The sequence below is a fragment of the Brienomyrus brachyistius genome, unplaced genomic scaffold (assembly GCF_023856365.1).
Source record: "Brienomyrus brachyistius isolate T26 unplaced genomic scaffold, BBRACH_0.4 scaffold118, whole genome shotgun sequence".
In the NCBI taxonomy this organism is placed as follows: domain Eukaryota; kingdom Metazoa; phylum Chordata; class Actinopteri; order Osteoglossiformes; family Mormyridae; genus Brienomyrus; species Brienomyrus brachyistius.
Genome location: NW_026042393.1, coordinates 259,748 through 282,164, shown reverse-complemented (window position 1 = coordinate 282,164; position 22,417 = coordinate 259,748). Strand labels below are relative to the sequence as shown.

General features: G+C 53.2%; 1 protein-coding gene across 1 annotated transcript; it reads right to left on the bottom strand.

Annotated features, from left to right (window-relative positions):
* Positions 1–13,006: 13,006 nt before the first annotated feature.
* Positions 13,007–21,716, bottom strand: LOC125727802 (histone deacetylase 1). Its single transcript, XM_049004746.1, has 14 exons — positions 21,571–21,716; positions 20,947–21,059; positions 20,754–20,871; positions 20,593–20,667; positions 20,375–20,513; positions 20,145–20,286; positions 19,595–19,687; positions 18,190–18,298; positions 17,907–18,047; positions 16,011–16,119; positions 15,700–15,830; positions 15,325–15,468; positions 15,202–15,253; positions 13,007–15,097 (listed from the first exon to the last, which is right to left on the bottom strand). Exons 1-14 carry the CDS (start codon positions 21,617–21,619, stop codon positions 15,070–15,072), a joined length of 1,443 nt encoding a protein of 480 aa, XP_048860703.1. The 5' UTR covers positions 21,620–21,716; the 3' UTR covers positions 13,007–15,069.
* Positions 21,717–22,417: the final 701 nt, after the last annotated feature.

Genomic DNA, 22,417 nt, shown 5'->3' with positions numbered 1-22,417 from the left:
TGGGTGGTGCTACCCACCGAGTGTCCGTTCCTCCAACTGTTCTTGCGATTGGCAGATTTAGCGCAGGTGAGTTTGTAACACTTTGCACAGGTAAACCTGCTGCGATTTCTGTTGCAGTTCTCTTGTACCTGGCACTGAGTCCATACAAGTCCTGGCACAGCAGCAGCCATTCAGTGATCATTCAGTGTGCTTGAGGGCTTGCCCTGTAACTATTCCGCTGAGGTCAGGCTTGAGCACACTGACCTGATCACAAGCACAGAAATTAGCCACTCACTACCCTTTTTTTGAATAAAAAAAAATTGCAAATAATTTTTTTGTCACCTGTCTCTGTGTGTTACTCTGGCCCTTCTTCTACAGTCTGCGCTGTGACTATTCTGCCAAGGCTGGGCTTGAACCAGCAACCTTCTGATCACACATAAAGAGATTCTGTTTTCCCCAAAAACAGAAACTCTACTGAGTGAGGTTCGACGCTGCGATCTGCTGATCGCAAGAATCTCTGTGTCCGTTCCGTCATGATGATCGCAAGAATGATGACGGGACGGACACTCTGTGGGTAGTGCCACCCAACCAACCCCGACCCACCGTCCCTCTTAGGCCGCGTTATAAGGCTCTGCCGGTCGAATCGACAGCAAAGAGAAACAGCACTAAGCTGCGTGTTTGAGAGTCAAAATAACGAAAAGATCAATGCCAAATGGGAGTGGTAAGTGGCTCAGTGGGCAAAGTCGCTGTGCTTGTGATTGGAAAGTTGAGGTTGGTGGTTCAAGTCCGCCCTCAGCAGGATGGTTACCGGGTGGGTCTTTGAATGCACTGAGTGACCCTGGAGAGTGTCTGTGTGTGTGTGTGTGTGTGTGTGTGTGCGTGCGAGTGTGAGTGTGTGAGAGAGAGAGAGAGCAGGATCATTCAGTGTGCTTGAGGTCCTGCCCTGTAACTATTCTGCTGAGGGCAGGCTTGAGCACACTGACCTGATCATAAGCACAGAGATTAGCCACTCACCACCCCTTTTTTTTTTTTTTTAAGAAAAAAAAATTGCAGATAATTTCTGTACCACCCATTTCTGTGTGTTACTCTGTTTCTATGGCCCTTCCCCTAGGGTCTGCGCTGTGACTATTCTGCCGAGGCCGGGCTTGAACCGGCAACCTTCAGATCATACATGAAGAGGCTTAGCCTGCAGCGCCACTTGCCTTCCCTGCTTGTGTGCTGTTTTTCGTATATGTGTTTTTTGTGTCGACGCGACAGCGAAGAAAGAAACTTCACTGAGTGAGGTTCGAAGCTGCGATCTGCCGATCGCGAGAATGATGACGGGACGGACACTCTGCGGGTAGTGCCACCCATCCATCCCCGACCCACCGTCCCTTATAGACCTTGTTTTATAACGGTCGTCGCGACAGCAAAGAGACAAACAGCACTGAGTGAGGTTCGAAGCTGCGATCTGCCGATCGCAAGAATGTTGACTGGACGGACGCTCTGCGGGTAGTGCCACCCAACCAACCCCGACCCACCGTCCCTTATAGACCTTGTTTTATAACGGTCGTCGCGACAGCAAAGAGACAAACAGCACCGAGCGAGGTTCGAAGCTGCGATCTGCCGATCGCAAGAATGATGACGGGACGGACGCTCTGCGGGTAGTGCCACCCATCCATCCCCGACCCACCGTCCCTTATAGACCTTGTTTTATAACGGTCGTCGCGACAGCAAAGAGAGAAACTGCACCCAGCGAGGTTCGAAGCTGCGATCTGCCGATCGCAAGAATGTTGACTGGACGGACGCTCTGCGGGTAGTGCCACCCAACCAACCCCGACCCACTGTCCCTCTTAGGCCGTGTTATAAGGCTGTCGAATCGACCGCAAAGACAAACAGCACTGAGTGAGGTTCGAAGCTGCGATCTGCCGATCGCAAGAATGATGACGGGACGGACGCTCTGCGGGTAGTGCCACCCATCCATCCCCGACCCACCGTCCCTTATAGACCTTGTTTTATAACGGTCGTCGCGACAGCAAAGAGACAAACAGCACCGAGTGAGGTTCGAAGCTGCGATCTGCCGATCGCAAGAATGATGACGGGACGGACGCTCTGCGGGTAGTGCCACCCATCCATCCCCGACCCACCGTCCCTTATAGACCTTGTTTTATAACGGTCGTCGCGACAGCAAAGAGACAAACAGCACCGAGTGAGGTTCGAAGCTGCGATCTGCCGATCGCAAGAATGTTGACTGGACGGACGCTCTGCGGGTAGTGCCACCCATCCATCCCCGACCCACCGTCCCTTATAGACCTTGTTTTATAACGGTCGTCGCGACAGCAAAGAGACAAACAGCACCGAGTGAGGTTCGAAGCTGCGATCTGCCGATCGCAAGAATGTTGACTGGACGGACGCTCTGCGGGTAGTGCCACCCATCCATCCCTGACCCACCGTCCCTTATAGACCTTGTTTTATAACGGTCGTCGCGACAGCAAAGAGACAAACAGCACCGAGTGAGGTTCGAAGCTGCGATCTGCCGATCGCAAGAATGTTGACTGGACGGACGCTCTGCGGGTAGTGCCACCCAACCAACCCCGACCCACCGTCCCTCTTAGGCCGTGTTATAAGGCTGTCGAATCGACCGCAAAGAGAGAAACTGCACCCAGCGAGGTTCGAAGCTGCGATCTGCCGATCGCAAGAATGTTGACTGGACGGACGCTCTGCGGGTAGTGCCACCCATCCATCCCCGACCCACCGTCCCTTATAGACCTTGTTTTATAACGGTCGTCGCGACAGCAAAGAGACAAACAGCACCGAGCGAGGTTCGAAGCTGCGATCTCCCGATCGCAAGAATGTTGACTGGACGGACGCTCTGCGGGTAGTGCCACCCAACCAACCGTCCCTCTTAGGCCGTGTTATAAGGCTGTCGAATCGACCGCAAAGACAAACAGCACCGAGTGAGGTTCGAAGCTGCGATCTGCCGATCGCAAGAATGATGACGGGACGGACGCTCTGCGGGTAGTGCCACCCATCCATCCCCGACCCACCGTCCCTTATAGACCTTGTTTTATAACGGTCGTCGCGACAGCAAAGAGACAAACAGCACCGAGTGAGGTTCGAAGCTGCGATCTGCCGATCGCAAGAATGTTGACTGGACGGACGCTCTGCGGGTAGTGCCACCCAACCAACCCCGACCCTTATAGACCTTGTTTTATAACGGTCGTCGCGACAGCAAAGAGAGAAACTGCACCCAGCGAGGTTCGAAGCTGCGATCTGCCGATCGCAAGAATGTTGACTGGACGGACGCTCTGCGGGTAGTGCCACCCATCCATCCCCGACCCACCGTCCCTTATAGACCTTGTTTTATAACGGTCGTCGCGACAGCAAAGAGACAAACAGCACCGAGCGAGGTTCGAAGCTGCGATCTGCCGATCGCAAGAATGTTGACTGGACGGACGCTCTGCGGGTAGTGCCACCCATCCATCCCCGACCCACCGTCCCTTATAGACCTTGTTTTATAACGGTCGTCGCGACAGCAAAGAGAGAAACTGCACCCAGCGAGGTTCGAAGCTGCGATCTCCCGATCGCAAGAATGTTGACTGGACGGACGCTCTGCGGGTAGTGCCACCCAACCAACCCCGACCCACCGTCCCTCTTAGGCCGTGTTATAAGGCTGTCGAATCGACCGCAAAGACAAACAGCACCGAGCGAGGTTCGAAGCTGCGATCTGCCGATCGCAAGAATGATGACGGGACGGACGCTCTGCGGGTAGTGCCACCCATCCATCCCCGACCCACCGTCCCTTATAGACCTTGTTTTATAACGGTCGTCGCGACAGCAAAGAGACAAACAGCACCGAGCGAGGTTCGAAGCTGCGATCTGCCGATCGCAAGAATGATGACGGGACGGACGCTCTGCGGGTAGTGCCACCCATCCATCCCCGACCCACCGTCCCTTATAGACCTTGTTTTATAACGGTCGTCGCGACAGCAAAGAGACAAACAGCACCGAGCGAGGTTCGAAGCTGCGATCTGCCGATCGCAAGAATGATGACGGGACGGACGCTCTGCGGGTAGTGCCACCCATCCATCCCCGACCCACCGTCCCTTATAGACCTTGTTTTATAACGGTCGACGCGACAGCAAAGAGAGAAACTGCACCCAGCGAGGTTCGAAGCTGCGATCTGCCGATCGCAAGAATGTTGACTGGACGGACGCTCTGCGGGTAGTGCCACCCAACCAACCCCGACCCACCGTCCCTCTTAGGCCGTGTTATAAGGCTGTCGAATCGACCGCAAAGACAAACAGCACCGAGCGAGGTTTGAAGCTGCGATCTGCCGATCGCAAGAATGATGACGGGACGGACGCTCTGCGGGTAGTGCCACCCATCCATCCCCGACCCACCGTCCCTTATAGACCTTGTTTTATAACGGTCGTCGCGACAGCAAAGAGACAAACAGCACCGAGCGAGGTTCGAAGCTGCGATCTGCCGATCGCAAGAATGATGACGGGACGGACGCTCTGCGGGTAGTGCCACCCATCCATCCCCGACCCACCGTCCCTTATAGACCTTGTTTTATAACGGTCGTCGCGACAGCAAAGAGACAAACAGCACCGAGCGAGGTTCGAAGCTGCGATCTGCCGATCGCAAGAATGATGACGGGACGGACGCTCTGCGGGTAGTGCCACCCAACCAACCCCGACCCACCGTCCCTTATAGACCTTGTTTTATAACGGTCGTCGCGACAGCAAAGAGAGAAACTGCACCCAGCGAGGTTCGAAGCTGCGATCTGCCGATCGCAAGAATGTTGACTGGACGGACGCTCTGCGGGTAGTGCCACCCATCCATCCCCGACCCACCGTCCCTTATAGACCTTGTTTTATAACGGTCGTCGCGACAGCAAAGAGACAAACAGCACCGAGCGAGGTTCGAAGCTGCGATCTGCCGATCGCAAGAATGTTGACTGGACGGACGCTCTGCGGGTAGTGCCACCCAACCAACCCCGACCCACCGTCCCTCTTAGGCCGTGTTATAAGGCTGTCGAATCGACCGCAAAGAGAGAAACTGCACCCAGCGAGGTTCGAAGCTGCGATCTGCCGATCGCAAGAATGTTGACTGGACGGACGCTCTGCGGGTAGTGCCACCCATCCATCCCCGACCCACCGTCCCTTATAGACCTTGTTTTATAACGGTCGTCGCGACAGCAAAGAGAGAAACTGCACCCAGCGAGGTTCGAAGCTGCGATCTCCCGATCGCAAGAATGTTGACTGGACGGACGCTCTGCGGGTAGTGCCACCCAACCAACCCCGACCCACCGTCCCTCTTAGGCCGTGTTATAAGGCTGTCGAATCGACCGCAAAGACAAACAGCACCGAGCGAGGTTCGAAGCTGCGATCTGCCGATCGCAAGAATGATGACGGGACGGACGCTCTGCGGGTAGTGCCACCCATCCATCCCCGACCCACCGTCCCTTATAGACCTTGTTTTATAACGGTCGTCGCGACAGCAAAGAGACAAACAGCACCGAGCGAGGTTCGAAGCTGCGATCTGCCGATCGCAAGAATGATGACGGGACGGACGCTCTGCGGGTAGTGCCACCCATCCATCCCCGACCCACCGTCCCTTATAGACCTTGTTTTATAACGGTCGTCGCGACAGCAAAGAGACAAACAGCACCGAGCGAGGTTCGAAGCTGCGATCTGCCGATCGCAAGAATGATGACGGGACGGACGCTCTGCGGGTAGTGCCACCCATCCATCCCCGACCCACCGTCCCTTATAGACCTTGTTTTATAACGGTCGACGCGACAGCAAAGAGAGAAACTGCACCCAGCGAGGTTCGAAGCTGCGATCTGCCGATCGCAAGAATGTTGACTGGACGGACGCTCTGCGGGTAGTGCCACCCAACCAACCCCGACCCACCGTCCCTCTTAGGCCGTGTTATAAGGCTGTCGAATCGACCGCAAAGACAAACAGCACCGAGCGAGGTTTGAAGCTGCGATCTGCCGATCGCAAGAATGATGACGGGACGGACGCTCTGCGGGTAGTGCCACCCATCCATCCCCGACCCACCGTCCCTTATAGACCTTGTTTTATAACGGTCGTCGCGACAGCAAAGAGACAAACAGCACCGAGCGAGGTTCGAAGCTGCGATCTGCCGATCGCAAGAATGATGACGGGACGGACGCTCTGCGGGTAGTGCCACCCATCCATCCCCGACCCACCGTCCCTTATAGACCTTGTTTTATAACGGTCGTCGCGACAGCAAAGAGACAAACAGCACCGAGCGAGGTTCGAAGCTGCGATCTGCCGATCGCAAGAATGATGACGGGACGGACGCTCTGCGGGTAGTGCCACCCAACCAACCCCGACCCACCGTCCCTTATAGACCTTGTTTTATAACGGTCGTCGCGACAGCAAAGAGAGAAACTGCACCCAGCGAGGTTCGAAGCTGCGATCTGCCGATCGCAAGAATGTTGACTGGACGGACGCTCTGCGGGTAGTGCCACCCATCCATCCCCGACCCACCGTCCCTTATAGACCTTGTTTTATAACGGTCGTCGCGACAGCAAAGAGAGAAACAGCACCGAGCGAGGTTCGAAGCTGCGATCTGCCGATCGCAAGAATGTTGACTGGACGGACGCTCTGCGGGTAGTGCCACCCATCCATCCCCGACCCACCGTCCCTTATAGACCTTGTTTTATAACGGTCGTCGCGACAGCAAAGAGAGAAACTGCACCCAGCGAGGTTCGAAGCTGCGATCTCCCGATCGCAAGAATGTTGACTGGACGGACGCTCTGCGGGTAGTGCCACCCAACCAACCCCGACCCACCGTCCCTCTTAGGCCGTGTTATAAGGCTGTCGAATCGACCGCAAAGACAAACAGCACCGAGCGAGGTTCGAAGCTGCGATCTACCGATCGCAAGAATGATGACGGGACGGACGCTCTGCGGGTAGTGCCACCCATCCATCCCCGACCCACCGTCCCTTATAGACCTTGTTTTATAACGGTCGTCGCGACAGCAAAGAGACAAACAGCACCGAGCGAGGTTCGAAGCTGCGATCTGCCGATCGCAAGAATGATGACGGGACGGACGCTCTGCGGGTAGTGCCACCCATCCATCCCCGACCCACCGTCCCTTATAGACCTTGTTTTATAACGGTCGTCGCGACAGCAAAGAGACAAACAGCACCGAGCGAGGTTCGAAGCTGCGATCTGCCGATCGCAAGAATGATGACGGGACGGACGCTCTGCGGGTAGTGCCACCCATCCATCCCCGACCCACTGTCCCTTATAGACCTTGTTTTATAACGGTCGACGCGACAGCAAAGAGAGAAACTGCACCCAGCGAGGTTCGAAGCTGCGATCTGCCGATCGCAAGAATGTTGACTGGACGGACGCTCTGCGGGTAGTGCCACCCAACCAACCCCGACCCACCGTCCCTCTTAGGCCGTGTTATAAGGCTGTCGAATCGACCGCAAAGACAAACAGCACCGAGCGAGGTTTGAAGCTGCGATCTGCCGATCGCAAGAATGATGACGGGACGGACGCTCTGCGGGTAGTGCCACCCATCCATCCCCGACCCACCGTCCGTTATAGACCTTGTTTTATAACGGTCGTCGCGACAGCAAAGAGACAAACAGCACCGAGCGAGGTTCGAAGCTGCGATCTGCCGATCGCAAGAATGATGACGGGACGGACGCTCTGCGGGTAGTGCCACCCATCCATCCCCGACCCACCGTCCCTTATAGACCTTGTTTTATAACGGTCGTCGCGACAGCAAAGAGACAAACAGCACCGAGCGAGGTTCGAAGCTGCGATCTGCCGATCGCAAGAATGATGACGGGACGGACGCTCTGCGGGTAGTGCCACCCAACCAACCCCGACCCACCGTCCCTTATAGACCTTGTTTTATAACGGTCGTCGCGACAGCAAAGAGAGAAACTGCACCCAGCGAGGTTCGAAGCTGCGATCTGCCGATCGCAAGAATGTTGACTGGACGGACGCTCTGCGGGTAGTGCCACCCATCCATCCCCGACCCACCGTCCCTTATAGACCTTGTTTTATAACGGTCGTCGCGACAGCAAAGAGACAAACAGCACCGAGCGAGGTTCGAAGCTGCGATCTGCCGATCGCAAGAATGATGACGGGACGGACGCTCTGCGGGTAGTGCCACCCATCCATCCCCGACCCACCGTCCCTTATAGACCTTGTTTTATAACGGTCGTCGCGACAGCAAAGAGAGAAACTGCACCCAGCGAGGTTCGAAGCTGCGATCTGCCGATCGCAAGAATGTTGACTGGACGGACGCTCTGCGGGTAGTGCCACCCAACCAACCCCGACCCACTGTCCCTCTTAGGCCGTGTTATAAGGCTGTCGAATCGACCGCAAAGACAAACAGCACTGAGTGAGGTTCGAAGCTGCGATCTGCCGATCGCAAGAATGATGACGGGACGGACGCTCTGCGGGTAGTGCCACCCATCCATCCCCGACCCACCGTCCCTTATAGACCTTGTTTTATAACGGTCGTCGCGACAGCAAAGAGACAAACAGCACTGAGTGAGGTTCGAAGCTGCGATCTGCCGATCGCAAGAATGATGACGGGACGGACGCTCTGCGGGTAGTGCCACCCATCCATCCCCGGCCCACCGTCCCTTATAGACCTTGTTTTATAACGGTCGTCGCGACAGAAAAGAGACAAACAGCACTGAGTGAGGTTCGAAGCTGCGATCTGCCGATCGCAAGAATGTTGACTGGACGGACGCTCTGCGGGTAGTGCCACCCATCCATCCCCGACCCACCGTCCCTTATAGACCTTGTTTTATAACGGTCGTCGCGACAGCAAAGAGAGAAACTGCACCCAGCGAGGTTCGAAGCTGCGATCTGCCGATCGCAAGAATGATGACGGGACGGACGCTCTGCGGGTAGTGCCACCCATCCATCCCCGACCCACCGTCCCTTATAGACCTTGTTTTATAACGGTCGTCGCGACAGCAAAGAGACAAACAGCACCGAGCGAGGTTCGAAGCTGCGATCTGCCGATCGCAAGAATGATGACGGGACGGACGCTCTGCGGGTAGTGCCACCCATCCATCCCCAACCCACCGTCCCTTATAGACCTTGTTTTATAACGGTCGTCGCGACAGCAAAGAGAGAAACTGCACCCAGCGAGGTTCGAAGCTGCGATCTGCCGATCGCAAGAATGTTGACTGGACGGACGCTCTGCGGGTAGTGCCACCCATCCATCCCCGACCCACCGTCCCTTATAGACCTTGTTTTATAACGGTCGTCGCGACAGCAAAGAGACAAACAGTACCGAGCGAGGTTCGAAGCTGCGATCTCCCGATCGCAAGAATGTTGACTGGACGGACGCTCTGCGGGTAGTGCCACCCAACCAACCCCAACCCACCGTCCCTCTTAGGCCGTGTTATAAGGCTGTCGAATCGACCGCAAAGACAAACAGCACCGAGTGAGGTTCGAAGCTGCGATCTGCCGATCGCAAGAATGATGACGGGACGGACGCTCTGCGGGTAGTGCCACCCATCCATCCCCGACCCACCGTCCCTCTTAGGCCGTGTTATAAGGCTGTCGAATCGACCGCAAAGACAAACAGCACCGAGTGAGGTTCGAAGCTGCGATCTGCCGATCGCAAGAATGATGACGGGACGGACGCTCTGCGGGTAGTGCCACCCAACCAACCCCGACCCACCGTCCCTTATAGACCTTGTTTTATAACGGTCGTCGCGACAGCAAAGAGAGAAACTGCACCCAGCGAGGTTCGAAGCTGCGATCTGCCGATCGCAAGAATGATGACGGGACGGACGCTCTGCGGGTAGTGCCACCCATCCATCCCCGACCCACCGTCCCTTATAGACCTTGTTTTATAACGGTCGTCGCGACAGCAAAGAGACAAACAGCACCGAGCGAGGTTCGAAGCTGCGATCTGCCGATCGCAAGAATGATGACGGGACGGACGCTCTGCGGGTAGTGCCACCCATCCATCCCCGACCCACCGTCCCTTATAGACCTTGTTTTATAACGGTCGTCGCGACAGCAAAGAGACAAACAGCACCGAGCGAGGTTCGAAGCTGCGATCTGCCGATCGCAAGAATGATGACGGGACGGACGCTCTGCGGGTAGTGCCACCCATCCATCCCCGACCCACCGTCCCTTATAGACCTTGTTTTATAACGGTCGTCGCGACAGCAAAGAGACAAACAGCACCGAGCGAGGTTCGAAGCTGCGATCTGCCGATCGCAAGAATGATGACGGGACGGACGCTCTGCGGGTAGTGCCACCCATCCATCCCCGACCCACCGTCCCTTATAGACCTTGTTTTATAACGGTCGACGCGACAGCAAAGAGAGAAACTGCACCCAGCGAGGTTCGAAGCTGCGATCTGCCGATCGCAAGAATGTTGACTGGACGGACGCTCTGCGGGTAGTGCCACCCAACCAACCCCGACCCACCGTCCCTCTTAGGCCGTGTTATAAGGCTGTCGAATCGACCGCAAAGACAAACAGCACCGAGCGAGGTTTGAAGCTGCGATCTGCCGATCGCAAGAATGATGACGGGACGGACGCTCTGCGGGTAGTGCCACCCATCCATCCCCGACCCACCGTCCCTTATAGACCTTGTTTTATAACGGTCGTCGCGACAGCAAAGAGACAAACAGCACCGAGCGAGGTTCGAAGCTGCGATCTGCCGATCGCAAGAATGATGACGGGACGGACGCTCTGCGGGTAGTGCCACCCATCCATCCCCGACCCACCGTCCCTTATAGACCTTGTTTTATAACGGTCGTCGCGACAGCAAAGAGACAAACAGCACCGAGCGAGGTTCGAAGCTGCGATCTGCCGATCGCAAGAATGTTGACTGGACGGACGCTCTGCGGGTAGTGCCACCCAACCAACCCCGACCCACCGTCCCTTATAGACCTTGTTTTATAACGGTCGTCGCGACAGCAAAGAGAGAAACTGCACCCAGCGAGGTTCGAAGCTGCGATCTGCCGATCGCAAGAATGTTGACTGGACGGACGCTCTGCGGGTAGTGCCACCCATCCATCCCCGACCCACCGTCCCTTATCGACCTTGTTTTATAACGGTCGTCGCGACAGCAAAGAGACAAACAGCACCGAGCGAGGTTCGAAGCTGCGATCTGCCGATCGCAAGAATGATGACGGGACGGACGCTCTGCGGGTAGTGCCACCCATCCATCCCCGACCCACCGTCCCTTATAGACCTTGTTTTATAACGGTCGTCGCGACAGCAAAGAGAGAAACTGCACCCAGCGAGGTTCGAAGCTGCGATCTGCCGATCGCAAGAATGTTGACTGGACGGACGCTCTGCGGGTAGTGCCACCCAACCAACCCCGACCCACTGTCCCTCTTAGGCCGTGTTATAAGGCTGTCGAATCGACCGCAAAGACAAACAGCACTGAGTGAGGTTCGAAGCTGCGATCTGCCGATCGCAAGAATGATGACGGGACGGACGCTCTGCGGGTAGTGCCACCCATCCATCCCCGACCCACCGTCCCTTATAGACCTTGTTTTATAACGGTCGTCGCGACAGCAAAGAGACAAACAGCACTGAGTGAGGTTCGAAGCTGCGATCTGCCGATCGCAAGAATGATGACGGGACGGACGCTCTGCGGGTAGTGCCACCCATCCATCCCCGGCCCACCGTCCCTTATAGACCTTGTTTTATAACGGTCGTCGCGACAGAAAAGAGACAAACAGCACTGAGTGAGGTTCGAAGCTGCGATCTGCCGATCGCAAGAATGTTGACTGGACGGACGCTCTGCGGGTAGTGCCACCCATCCATCCCCGGCCCACCGTCCCTTATAGACCTTGTTTTATAACGGTCGTCGCGACAGCAAAGAGAGAAACTGCACCCAGCGAGGTTCGAAGCTGCGATCTGCCGATCGCAAGAATGTTGACTGGACGGACGCTCTGCGGGTAGTGCCACCCAACCAACCCCGACCCACTGTCCCTCTTAGGCCGTGTTATAAGGCTGTCGAATCGACCGCAAAGACAAACAGCACTGAGTGAGGTTCGAAGCTGCGATCTGCCGATCGCAAGAATGATGACGGGACGGACGCTCTGCGGGTAGTGCCACCCATCCATCCCCGACCCACCGTCCCTTATAGACCTTGTTTTATAACGGTCGTCGCGACAGCAAAGAGACAAACAGCACTGAGTGAGGTTCGAAGCTCGATCTGCCGATCGCAAGAATGATGACGGGACGGACGCTCTGCGGGTAGTGCCACCCATCCATCCCCGGCCCACCGTCCCTTATAGACCTTGTTTTATAACGGTCGTCGCGACAGAAAAGAGACAAACAGCACTGAGTGAGGTTCGAAGCTGCGATCTGCCGATCGCAAGAATGTTGACTGGACGGACGCTCTGCGGGTAGTGCCACCCCACCGTCCCTTATAGACCTTGTTTTATAACGGTCGTCGCGACAGCAAAGAGACAAACAGCACTGAGTGAGGTTCGAAGCTGCGATCTGCCGATCGCAAGAATGTTGACTGGACGGACGCTCTGCGGGTAGTGCCACCCAGCCAGCCCCGACCCTCTTAGGCCGCGTTATTAAGGCTCTGCCGGTCGAATCGACAGCAATACGCTCTTGATAGGCTCTGGCCCCCCGCAACCTGGACTGTCGTACCTGAATGTCACTGGCACCCAGATTTAAGGAGTTGCAGGTGGATCTGGTCCAGGACCAGTTGCTATTTGGGGACCCTGAGGAACATCCCAAAGGTACAAACAGCATTAATGTACCATCAATGGTACAGAAATGTTCCTCCATGTCCTTTTCTGTAGCTTAAAAGGTACAATTAGCAACAACTAAGGGTAAATTTGGCAGATCCTTGAGGGTACACTAAGGTATTTGGCCTACCTGAAATTACATTGGTCGCCACCTTTACAAAACTCAATTGTGATTGGATAAATGTTGGTTGGGTTTGTAAGGAGGGAGAGACTAAAGTCTTTTGCTATTAAACATTTTTATTTAACAGCTGTGTACAACAAGAAATAGAACTCAGAATGGTGTTAAATCAGACTAAAAGACTTTATTTAAAATACAGACCCAAGTACAGCTGGGTGGACAAGATCTCTCTTTGATACAAACACCTCAAAAACCATGTGATTAACAGCGACGGTGTTGCACCTCGCAGCACAGGGGACCTACACCGATGACTGGCACCACACCTGAACCGAAGCTACGCTGCATTCGCGAAAAATAAGAGAAAATGACCTACTGGCAATTAAATGCAATTTGCACTCAATATCAGAAAACCTGAAAACAAAAAACAGGCTGAGGCCCCACTGTAGCATCACAAAATCAGCAGGTCTGATGCCAAGCTCTTCCGTGCAGAGTATCATTAACACACAAACACACTTCTGCATACTAACACAAATGCAGACACCCACTTGCCAATCCACTCTCCTTTGCGCACCTGTGCACACATACCCACATGTGCATTCACAAAACATGTGCATGCGTGCAAACACAGGCAGGCACACTTGTAGAAACACAAGAACCCATGGACTCTCACACAAACACACTCACCTGCATGCACACCCACCTTCTGGTCCAGTTCCAGCCAGAGAGGCTCTTGCCCACAAGGTTGCTTGGAATGTCAGGACCAAAATGAAAAACAGTCCAAATAGCATATTTACTCAAATAAAAGGCAGGCCTCAAATAATGCTAGGGGTGTGGTCGACAGGAGGCAGCACAGGCCAGGGGAAAAGGCAGGATCCTAATGATGTTTAATGTATCACAACACATCCATATAAAGAACCTTCGGATGATTGTGGTGAAAAGTGCTATATAAAAATAATAATTGAAGGTGTATGCACATCTATACGAAGATTATGGGACTTACAAAATGAAAGATGAACAGGCTTGCACATTTACAAACGTTCAGAGCAGTCTGGAGTTCAGATAGAAATGTGCATCTGGGCTGCATTTAGTCAGTGTCAGTGCTTCGTGAAATGCGCGTTAATAAAAGTTTAACATCCTTATATCTGATGGACAATGAACATTCAGCACTTGTTCGGTTTTAAATGACTTTCTAGGTTTCATTTATCATACCTAAGCTGCAATATTTGTATTTAAGTAAGATCCTAGTTTTTCAGTTCAGATTTTGCTTGCAGTTAAATATGATTGTTATAAGACATTTGATTGTGCTGTGAAAAGGGAATATATAACGTTCATATTTGGAGTAAGGTTTTGGTCATATTCTAGGCGTACTTACAATAAATTCTCGTACATGTCTGGCCATACTTCACACAAGTTAATCGCGTGTATGATTTAAACGGCATTCAAGTTAATTTCCACCCTAAAACACATTTAGAAGGCAATCACTGGTACACTCAAAATTTCAATGGCCCTGTTACACTAATCTATCATTAAGAGCATATTTCCAGTAAATGTATGCACTTTGTTTTACAGGGTTCAAATTGACACAATGGTGGTGTTTGATCCATTCATATACAGAATCTATACTAACGGCAGAATGCAGCAACAGAAGGAATTAGAAAATAAGGGCTACCAACGGCGGTCCCATTATTCCGCCAGTGTCTCTAAATACAGGCCGGCCTCTAATTCAGGCCTGCCTGAAGTAAAGGCCCATTACTTCTGCAACTCTGTTAAATAAAGGCCCCACTACAACTTGAAGAAATATGATAGAGTAAAAGCAAGGAACCTCATGGCAACCTGAAGGAAGTCTGATCATGACTCAAACAAAAGCCACACAGTGAAAACCAGCCATTCTGATTCATACCCATGGGGGTGGGGGGGGGCTTCACAAGCAAATTTAAATTTTAAAAAAGTAAAGTAACGGGGAGGAGGGCGTCAGGGGGCTGGGATGAGACGGGGCATCGAATGCCAAGCTGCTCGTACTGGTGTTACCAAGAAAAGCCCATCAGGCACATGGCCGATGTCCAGAACAAAGGAAAGTCACATGGGAGACGTCCACATCCCATCTGCCATGTAAAAACCAACAAATCTCAGTTCCTTCTGAAAGGTCATTAAAGGTGAAATGGCTTGTCTTCTGCATGCAGGTGGGCCAGTGCCTTTGGGGGGGCGGGGGGTGGTGGGGGGGCAGGGCTCACGCCGTTTTCAGCTCCTCTTTTGTACTGGTGTCACAGAAAACAAGTAAACATCCAGGTCAGGGTGCAGGAGGCCGTGCAGAGTGACCGTCAACGTAGTTCCCTCTTCAGCCACTAGGAGTTCCACTCACCTCTTTGTGTCCATTTTTTCTTCAACTGTCCCCTTGTCCTCCTCTTTCACCTCTGCAGGACATGAAAAGGCACAGTCATGCCATGGTACAGGGAGCCCGCGCCCCCCTCGGGGCCCCACTCACCCTTCTCCTCCCCATCCTTCTCCTCCTCTGTCTTCGCCCGCTTAGCCTTCTTGTAACTGGTGGTGTTCCTGCGGCCACCCTGTCCTTCATCCTCAGAGTCTGAGAACTCCTCATCACAAGCAATACGTTTGTCATGGGCGAGGACTGTGAACATGATACAGGGGGGGGGCAGTTCTGTGTTACTAAGAGGGGGTCGGGATACAGGGGTCACCCTGCACAGTCACAGAGACAGAAATAAACCCAGAAAAAAAGACAGACAGACACTCTGTGGTGTGAGGGGACAGGGGCACAGGAAAAGCAGCACTGAGCAGTGCCTTTCCTGTGACCCACCTACTCCAACCCAGGAAGGGGAGAGGCACTACAGTCTGCACTCACTGGAGATCCGCTTGTCAGGGTCGTCTTCGTCCTCGTCCCCACTGTCCTCCTGCACGGCGTCCTCTGGGATGGCCTGAGTCTGCACACCGGGGGCATGAGGCAGCATGCGGAGGTTCTCAAACAGACGCTGCCTGCGGGGGGTGCAACAGAGCCCAGGGGTCGTTCTTGGATTAGGCTGCCTCATAGGCCTCATTCAGCATCTCTTTAGGGAAAGACGAGTCTGACCTTTGACCCTTGGCTGACAATTCCCCATGTATATAAACCACATCTGACCACAAAGCAGGGCAAAATCACAGAGAGGCTCTGCTCACTTGATCTTCTCCAGGTAGTCATTGGTGTTCTGGTTGGTCATGTTGGAAGGACTGATGTGTAGCTTAAAGTCAGGTCCAAAGTACTCGAAGTAGTCATTATAGGGAAGCTCTGTAGGGGGCGACACGGAGAGAACGTAGTCATTATAGGGAAGCCCTGTAGGGGGCGACACGGAGAGAACGTAGTCATTATAGGGAAGCTCTGTAGGGGGCGACACGGAGAGAACGTAGTCATTATAGGGAAGCCCTGTAGGGGGCGACACGGAGAGAACGTAGTCATTATAGGGAAGCCCTGTAGGGGGCGACACGGAGAGAACGTAGTCATAGGGAAGCCCTGTAGGGGGCGACACGGAGAGAACGTAGTCATTATAGGGAAGCCCTGTAGGGGGCGACACGGAGAGAACGTAGTCATTATAGGGAAGCTCTGTAGGGGGCGACACGGAGAGAACGTAGTCATTATAGGGAAGCTCTGTAGGGGGCGACACGGAGAGAACGTAGTCATTATAGGGAAGCCCTGTAGGGGGCGACACGGAGAGAACGTAGTCATTATAGGGAAGCTCTGTAGGGGGCGACACGGAGAGAACGTAGTCATAGGGAAGCTCTGTAGGGGGCGACACGGAGAGAACGTAGTCATTATAGGGAAGCCCTGTAGGGGGCGACACGGAGAGAACGTAGTCATTATAGGGAAGCTCTGTAGGGGGCGACACGGAGAGAACGTAGTCATAGGGAAGCCCTGTAGGGGGCGACACGGAGAGAACGTAGTCATTATAGGGAAGCTCTGTAGGGGGCGACACGGAGAGAACGTAGTCATAGGGAAGCTCTGTAGGGGGCGACACGGAGAGAACGTAGTCATTATAGGGAAGCCCTGTAGGGGGCGACACGGAGAGAACGTAGTCATTATAGGGAAGCTCTGTAGGGGGCGACACGGAGAGAACGTAGTCATAGGGAAGCCCTGTAGGGGGCGACACGGAGAGAACGTAGTCATTATAGGGAAGCTCTGTAGGGGGCGACACGGAGAGAACGTAGTCATTATAGGGAAGCTCTGTAGGGGGCGACACGGAGAGAACGTAGTCATTATAGGGAAGCTCTGTAGGGGGCGACACGGAGAGAACGTAGTCATAGGGAAGCCCTGTAGGGGGCGACACGGAGAGAACGTAGTCATTATAGGGAAGCTCTGTAGGGGGCGACACGGAGAGAACGTAGTCATAGGGAAGCTCTGTAGGGGGCGACACGGAGAGAACGTAGTCATTATAGGGAAGCCCTGTAGGGGGCGACACGGAGAGAACGTAGTCATTATAGGGAAGCTCTGTAGGGGGCGACACGGAGAGAACGTAGTCATTATAGGGAAGCCCTGTAGGGGGCGACACGGAGAGAACGTAGTCATTATAGGGAAGCTCTGTAGGGGGCGACACGGAGAGAACGTAGTCATTATAGGGAAGCTCTGTAGGGGGCGACACGGAGAGAACGTAGTCATTATAGGGAAGCCCTGTAGGGGGCGACACGGAGAGAACGTAGTCATTATAGGGAAGCCCTGTAGGGGGCGACACGGAGAGAACGTAGTCATTATAGGGAAGCCCTGTAGGGGGCGACACGGAGAGAACGTAGTCATTATAGGGAAGCCCTGTAGGGGGCGACACGGAGAGAACGTAGTCATTATAGGGAAGCTCTGTAGGGGGCGACACGGAGAGAACGTAGTCATTATAGGGAAGCCCTGTAGGGGGCGACACGGAGAGAACGTAGTCATTATAGGGAAGCCCTGTAGGGGGCGACACGGAGAGAACGTAGTCATTATAGGGAAGCTCTGTAGGGGGCGACACGGAGAGAACGTAGTCATTATAGGGAAGCTCTGTAGGGGGTAGACCTGGAGAAGAGAGAGGCAGGGTACGCGGGGGCCAGTACCATTGGGGATGGCAGTGTCCAGGGCCACAGCGGTCTCATAGGTCCAGCAGCGAGCCACATTGCGGATGGTGTAGCCGCCACCCCCCAGCATCAGCAGCGGCAGGTTGAAGCTCTTGATGTACTCCACACACTTAGCGTGCCCTAGATGCAGAGACATCTTAGGGGGACAGAATGGTGCAAAGATGCAGGATGGAGGGCAGTGACAGAGATATGCAGGATGGGGCATGCCAGGGGACAGGGGTCAGCCCACAAAGAAGCAGGACAGGGCAAGGGGGGGGCTCACCTTTGATTGTGACGTTGAAGCAGCCCAGTCTGTCTCCTGACAGGGAATCTGCCCCACACTGCAGCACCACTGCGCTCGGCTGGTAGGTCTCCATCACCTTGGCCATGATCTGAAGAAGCAGGTCAGGGACGGAGTCAAATAGGACTGCACAGTAAACCGCACCCGAAAAAAAGCAGTACGGGGGGGGGGCTCGTGCCTGCCCACAGCAGTAATATACACATTCATGCATAAATCTACAGCCATGGTCACCAACTGGCAAACGCCGGCTCACATCCAGACCAAAGCAAATTACTTGTCAGAGAATACTTTAAAAACTCACACTAGATTTTGAAAAGTGTCTGTTAAAATTTGTCAATTTTGTTCCCTGACTGATCAAAAACACTTTAGCACAACATATTGGACTGAACCCAGCATACTATTGTGGCATGGGTGATGCTGCAACCGCAACGTCCACATCAACATGGCACATGGCGTAAGCCGCCACACGTGGAAACCTCACGGGCTCTATAAGGTTGCGGCGGGTGAGAGTGGATGGCTAAAAATGGAGAATGTAACTGATGTCATTTATTTTGTTATATATTCGTGTTTGTTCTGAGCCATTGTATTAACTGATGGTGTTCAGCTAGTTCAAATGTATTTCTTTGAAATAAGGCTGTTTGTAATAATGTGATATTTAAGCATTTGTTGTATAGATTCGGTTATTGTTTTTTAAATAACATTTTTATTTGCACATCTGATTAGTGTTTGGGCTCAGTTTACATTTATTTGCTATTCAAAGTTGAGAGTTTTGTTGAATTCGTTTTATTTATTTAGTTCTTGTTCTATTGGAATAAAACATTTAATGCATATAAACTTATTTCACCATACAGTATCTCCGTTTGTGGGTCTGCAGGTGTGGGCGGGATTGTATAGAAATTCAGCAAGTGCGGGATTTAAAAAAAAACAGTCCCGCGCAGGGCGCGTTCACACCCCCACCCAATGTGGACGGGGCTTTCCCGCAGGGGCTCCCATTTCCTTCCGCTGTCCAGATACACAACTTAAATTAGTTGGTTCCTGTGTTATACCAAATTCAATGTATCAATATTACTCAAAGAATTAGATTAGTACAGGTAGATTATTGGATTATGGATATAAAATTGATAGCGACACCCCTAATGGTTATTTTATTGTAACTGAACTGCACACATACCATCCAAACATTTTCAAAAACATTTTGTTGAGTAGTAGGCGCCAGGCTCAGATCCATTACAGAGCCCAGGAGGGGTCTGGGGAGGGGTCAGGGGAGGGAACGAGAGCTTTTCCCCTTTCTAGGGGAGATGAAGAGTCACTGAAGCTGAAATTCGATATTGAAGCAATACTTTTGGTATCGTGACACTAGAGCCACAGACAGAGAGAAGGAACCTACAGGTTTGAAGATGGCTTCATAGGATTCGTCATCGATTCCGTCTCGGAGGGGGTAGTTTACAGCGTAGTACTTGCCCTTCCCCGCGCCGATGTCCTGGGGGGAGAAACAGTCAGGCTCTCAGACACAGATTAACTGTAAGGAACTTAAAAAAAAAAAAGAAGAAGCAGAAAGTTAATTCTTTTCACCCTAACAAGCTACAGTAGTGACAAGGAATCATAACCAGACAGGAACTGATCAGTGCAAGGCTTTGCGCCCCCTGCTGAATGCAGACATAATAGCCATGTATTTATTAGGCAGTTTTGTACAAAGTGACGTCGAAGAGACATTACAAGCGTACAGCTAGGCCATGGAATTGGGCATAAATGCTGCCAGGCTGAGCATGAAATGAAGAAAAATCAGTAATCCAGGAGCTACACAATACTCGGCAAACACAGAAAGACACCCACAGTCCTTGGGGGGAGCTATCCAGACCTGGCAGACTATAATCAAACGACCGTAATCAAGGCGGCGCCAGTGCAGAGCTCAGCACTCCGATGGGCGGAAAACGCACCCTGAGGTCCCCAGTGCCTGGAAAGTACTCTCCGTACTTGTGGAAAGACACGGTCATGACGCGATCAGTGGTGTAGAAGGCCTCTTCCACACCGTCTCCATGGTGAATGTCGATGTCGATGTACAGCACCCTCTGGTGGTACCTGCCAGGTATGCAGTGACACAGCTGGAGGTCACCCTGTGTCGGCAGCACCCCGGACATTCCCCCACATGCCGTTCAGTCCTGCTTACTTCAGCAGCTCCAGAATGGCCAGGACAATGTCGTTGACATAGCAGAAGCCAGAAGCCTCAGATTTCTTGGCGTGATGAAGTCCTCCCGCCCAGTTGATGGCGATGTCTGTCTGCTGCTTGTTCAGCTTGACTGCTCCAGCTGTGGAGGGTGTTTGCAGGAGATAAGACTCGTTGACACCCTCCCCCCACTGCCCCTCAGCAACAGCACCCCCACTCACCGACAGAGCCCCCAGTGGAGAGCTGGCAGAACTCAAACAGGCCATCAAACACTGGACAGTCCTCACCCACATTAACTATGCAGAGAGAAAGGGTGTTTAAACACAGAGAAAGAGCAGGAGTTGAGGCTGGAGGCGTGGGCCTCCCCACATCATCCACTCACATCTCTGCATCTGCTTGCTGTACTCAGACATGTTGTCTGGGCGGATGGAGCGCAGGAACTTGATGTAGTCGTCACTGTGGTATTTGGTCATCTCTTCCGCATTGGCCTTATGGGGGCGCTGTGGAGGGGATAGGCAGATCACACACACATGACCACAAAGAAGTACTTATGGCCGGATCCCCTGCATACATACATAGATCTCCATCTTGCGATAGAGGCCGTAGTTGAGCAGGAGGTTGTGGGTCATGCGGATGCGGTGCGGCTTCATGGGGTGCCCCTGGCCGTAGTAATAGTTACCGACGTCACCTGGAGTCGGGGGCAGGGAGAAGACCTGAGCTCACACTGTCAAAACGGGGAGCAGCATAAACCGCAGCGCACAAGCATGCAGCCTCGTCAAAGCCGAAATATTAATGGTACATAAACATGGCCCTGAGAGTGGCTGCTGAAGGCCCCGTCCGCGAACAGCCCGGGATGGACAGATACCGGCCACTGGGGAGATGCCAACGTGACGGTCCGGAGAGCGCGCTCACCCCGCCGCATGCAGTTCCGTGTCAGCTCTACATGTCTAACTGCATAAACAACGGATCTTCAGAGAAAGACGCGGAGCAGCGGTCACCAGGAACCCAGCGGCTCCGTCCTTGGCAACATGCAGCCCGGCGAGCGGCCCCCGCGAATTGACGGCGGCCCGCCCCTGCAGCCCGTGTCGCCTCGGCCGCTAAAAACACGCAAACGACTTCCCTCTCCCTCCAGCTCATAGCGCAATCCACGTCCCAATACCCCCAAACCGAGCGGTGGTGCACAGCGTGCCGGAGCTTACCGTCATAATAATAACAAACTTTCTTCTTTGTTCCTTGAGTCAGCGCCATTTTACCTCCGGACTAAGGCACGGAGCGTCGGCACAGGCGTCTGGGTGCAGTAACGGGGACTGTGCTTTGAAATCCGATTCAGCCAATAGTCGTGCGCAGTCCGGCTGGAGGGCGGGGCTTAACGCTCTGCTTAGCCAATCATACGACGGAAAATTCGATAACTGGCGATTGGGGAAAGGGACCCCTCTGCTCGGCCTGTGGCCGAAGTGTGCGGTTCAGTTAAATTTGCAGTTTTTACTGATGCATAATGCAGCAATAAGATAGACTCCAAAATCATGTATCGATAAATAAATACTAATAAGTTAAACATTTCCAGCCATTTAGGGTTTTCCATAACTTTACATACATCCTTTAAGGTGTAATTGCAGTTATATTATTTACCTACTTACTGAATGACACAATTCACCGTCCCAGCTGTATGTGTAACTGCAGTAGGACACAGAGAGGGTGGGGCTGAATCTGACCCTGGGACACCTGTTCTGTCACCATTTTTACGGTAGCATGAGGAGCCACTGTCCAATGGCATAGGAGAGAGTTTGATATTGGGGAGACACAACTTAATATTTTAAATATGAATGCTTGTTTGTTGGAGGATATGAAACCTATTTCTTCAAAACAGTCATATACATTCCTCTATGAAGCTGTTTGAGCTACTCAGAACTTTTAAAAACCGCGTCTCAGATTTCCCATGAAGCTGAACAGCCCAGTGTCTGTGAAACCGCGTCTCGGAGCCCCCAGTGAAACTGAACAGCCCAGTGTCTGTGAAACCGCGTCTCGGAGCCCCCAGTGAAGCTGAAC

Coding starts and splice junctions, on each gene's coding strand:
- LOC125727802 (XM_049004746.1), bottom strand. CDS start 21,619: ATGGCGCTGACTCAAGGAACAAAGAAGAAAGTTTGTTATTATTATGAC. Junction 20,514..20,592: donor CTCCACTGGGGGCTCTGTCG/GTGAGTGGGGGT, acceptor CACCCTCCACAG/CTGGAGCAGTCAAGCTGAAC. Junction 19,688..20,144: donor CAGGCACTGGGGACCTCAGG/GTGCGTTTTCCG, acceptor TTCTCCCCCCAG/GACATCGGCGCGGGGAAGGG.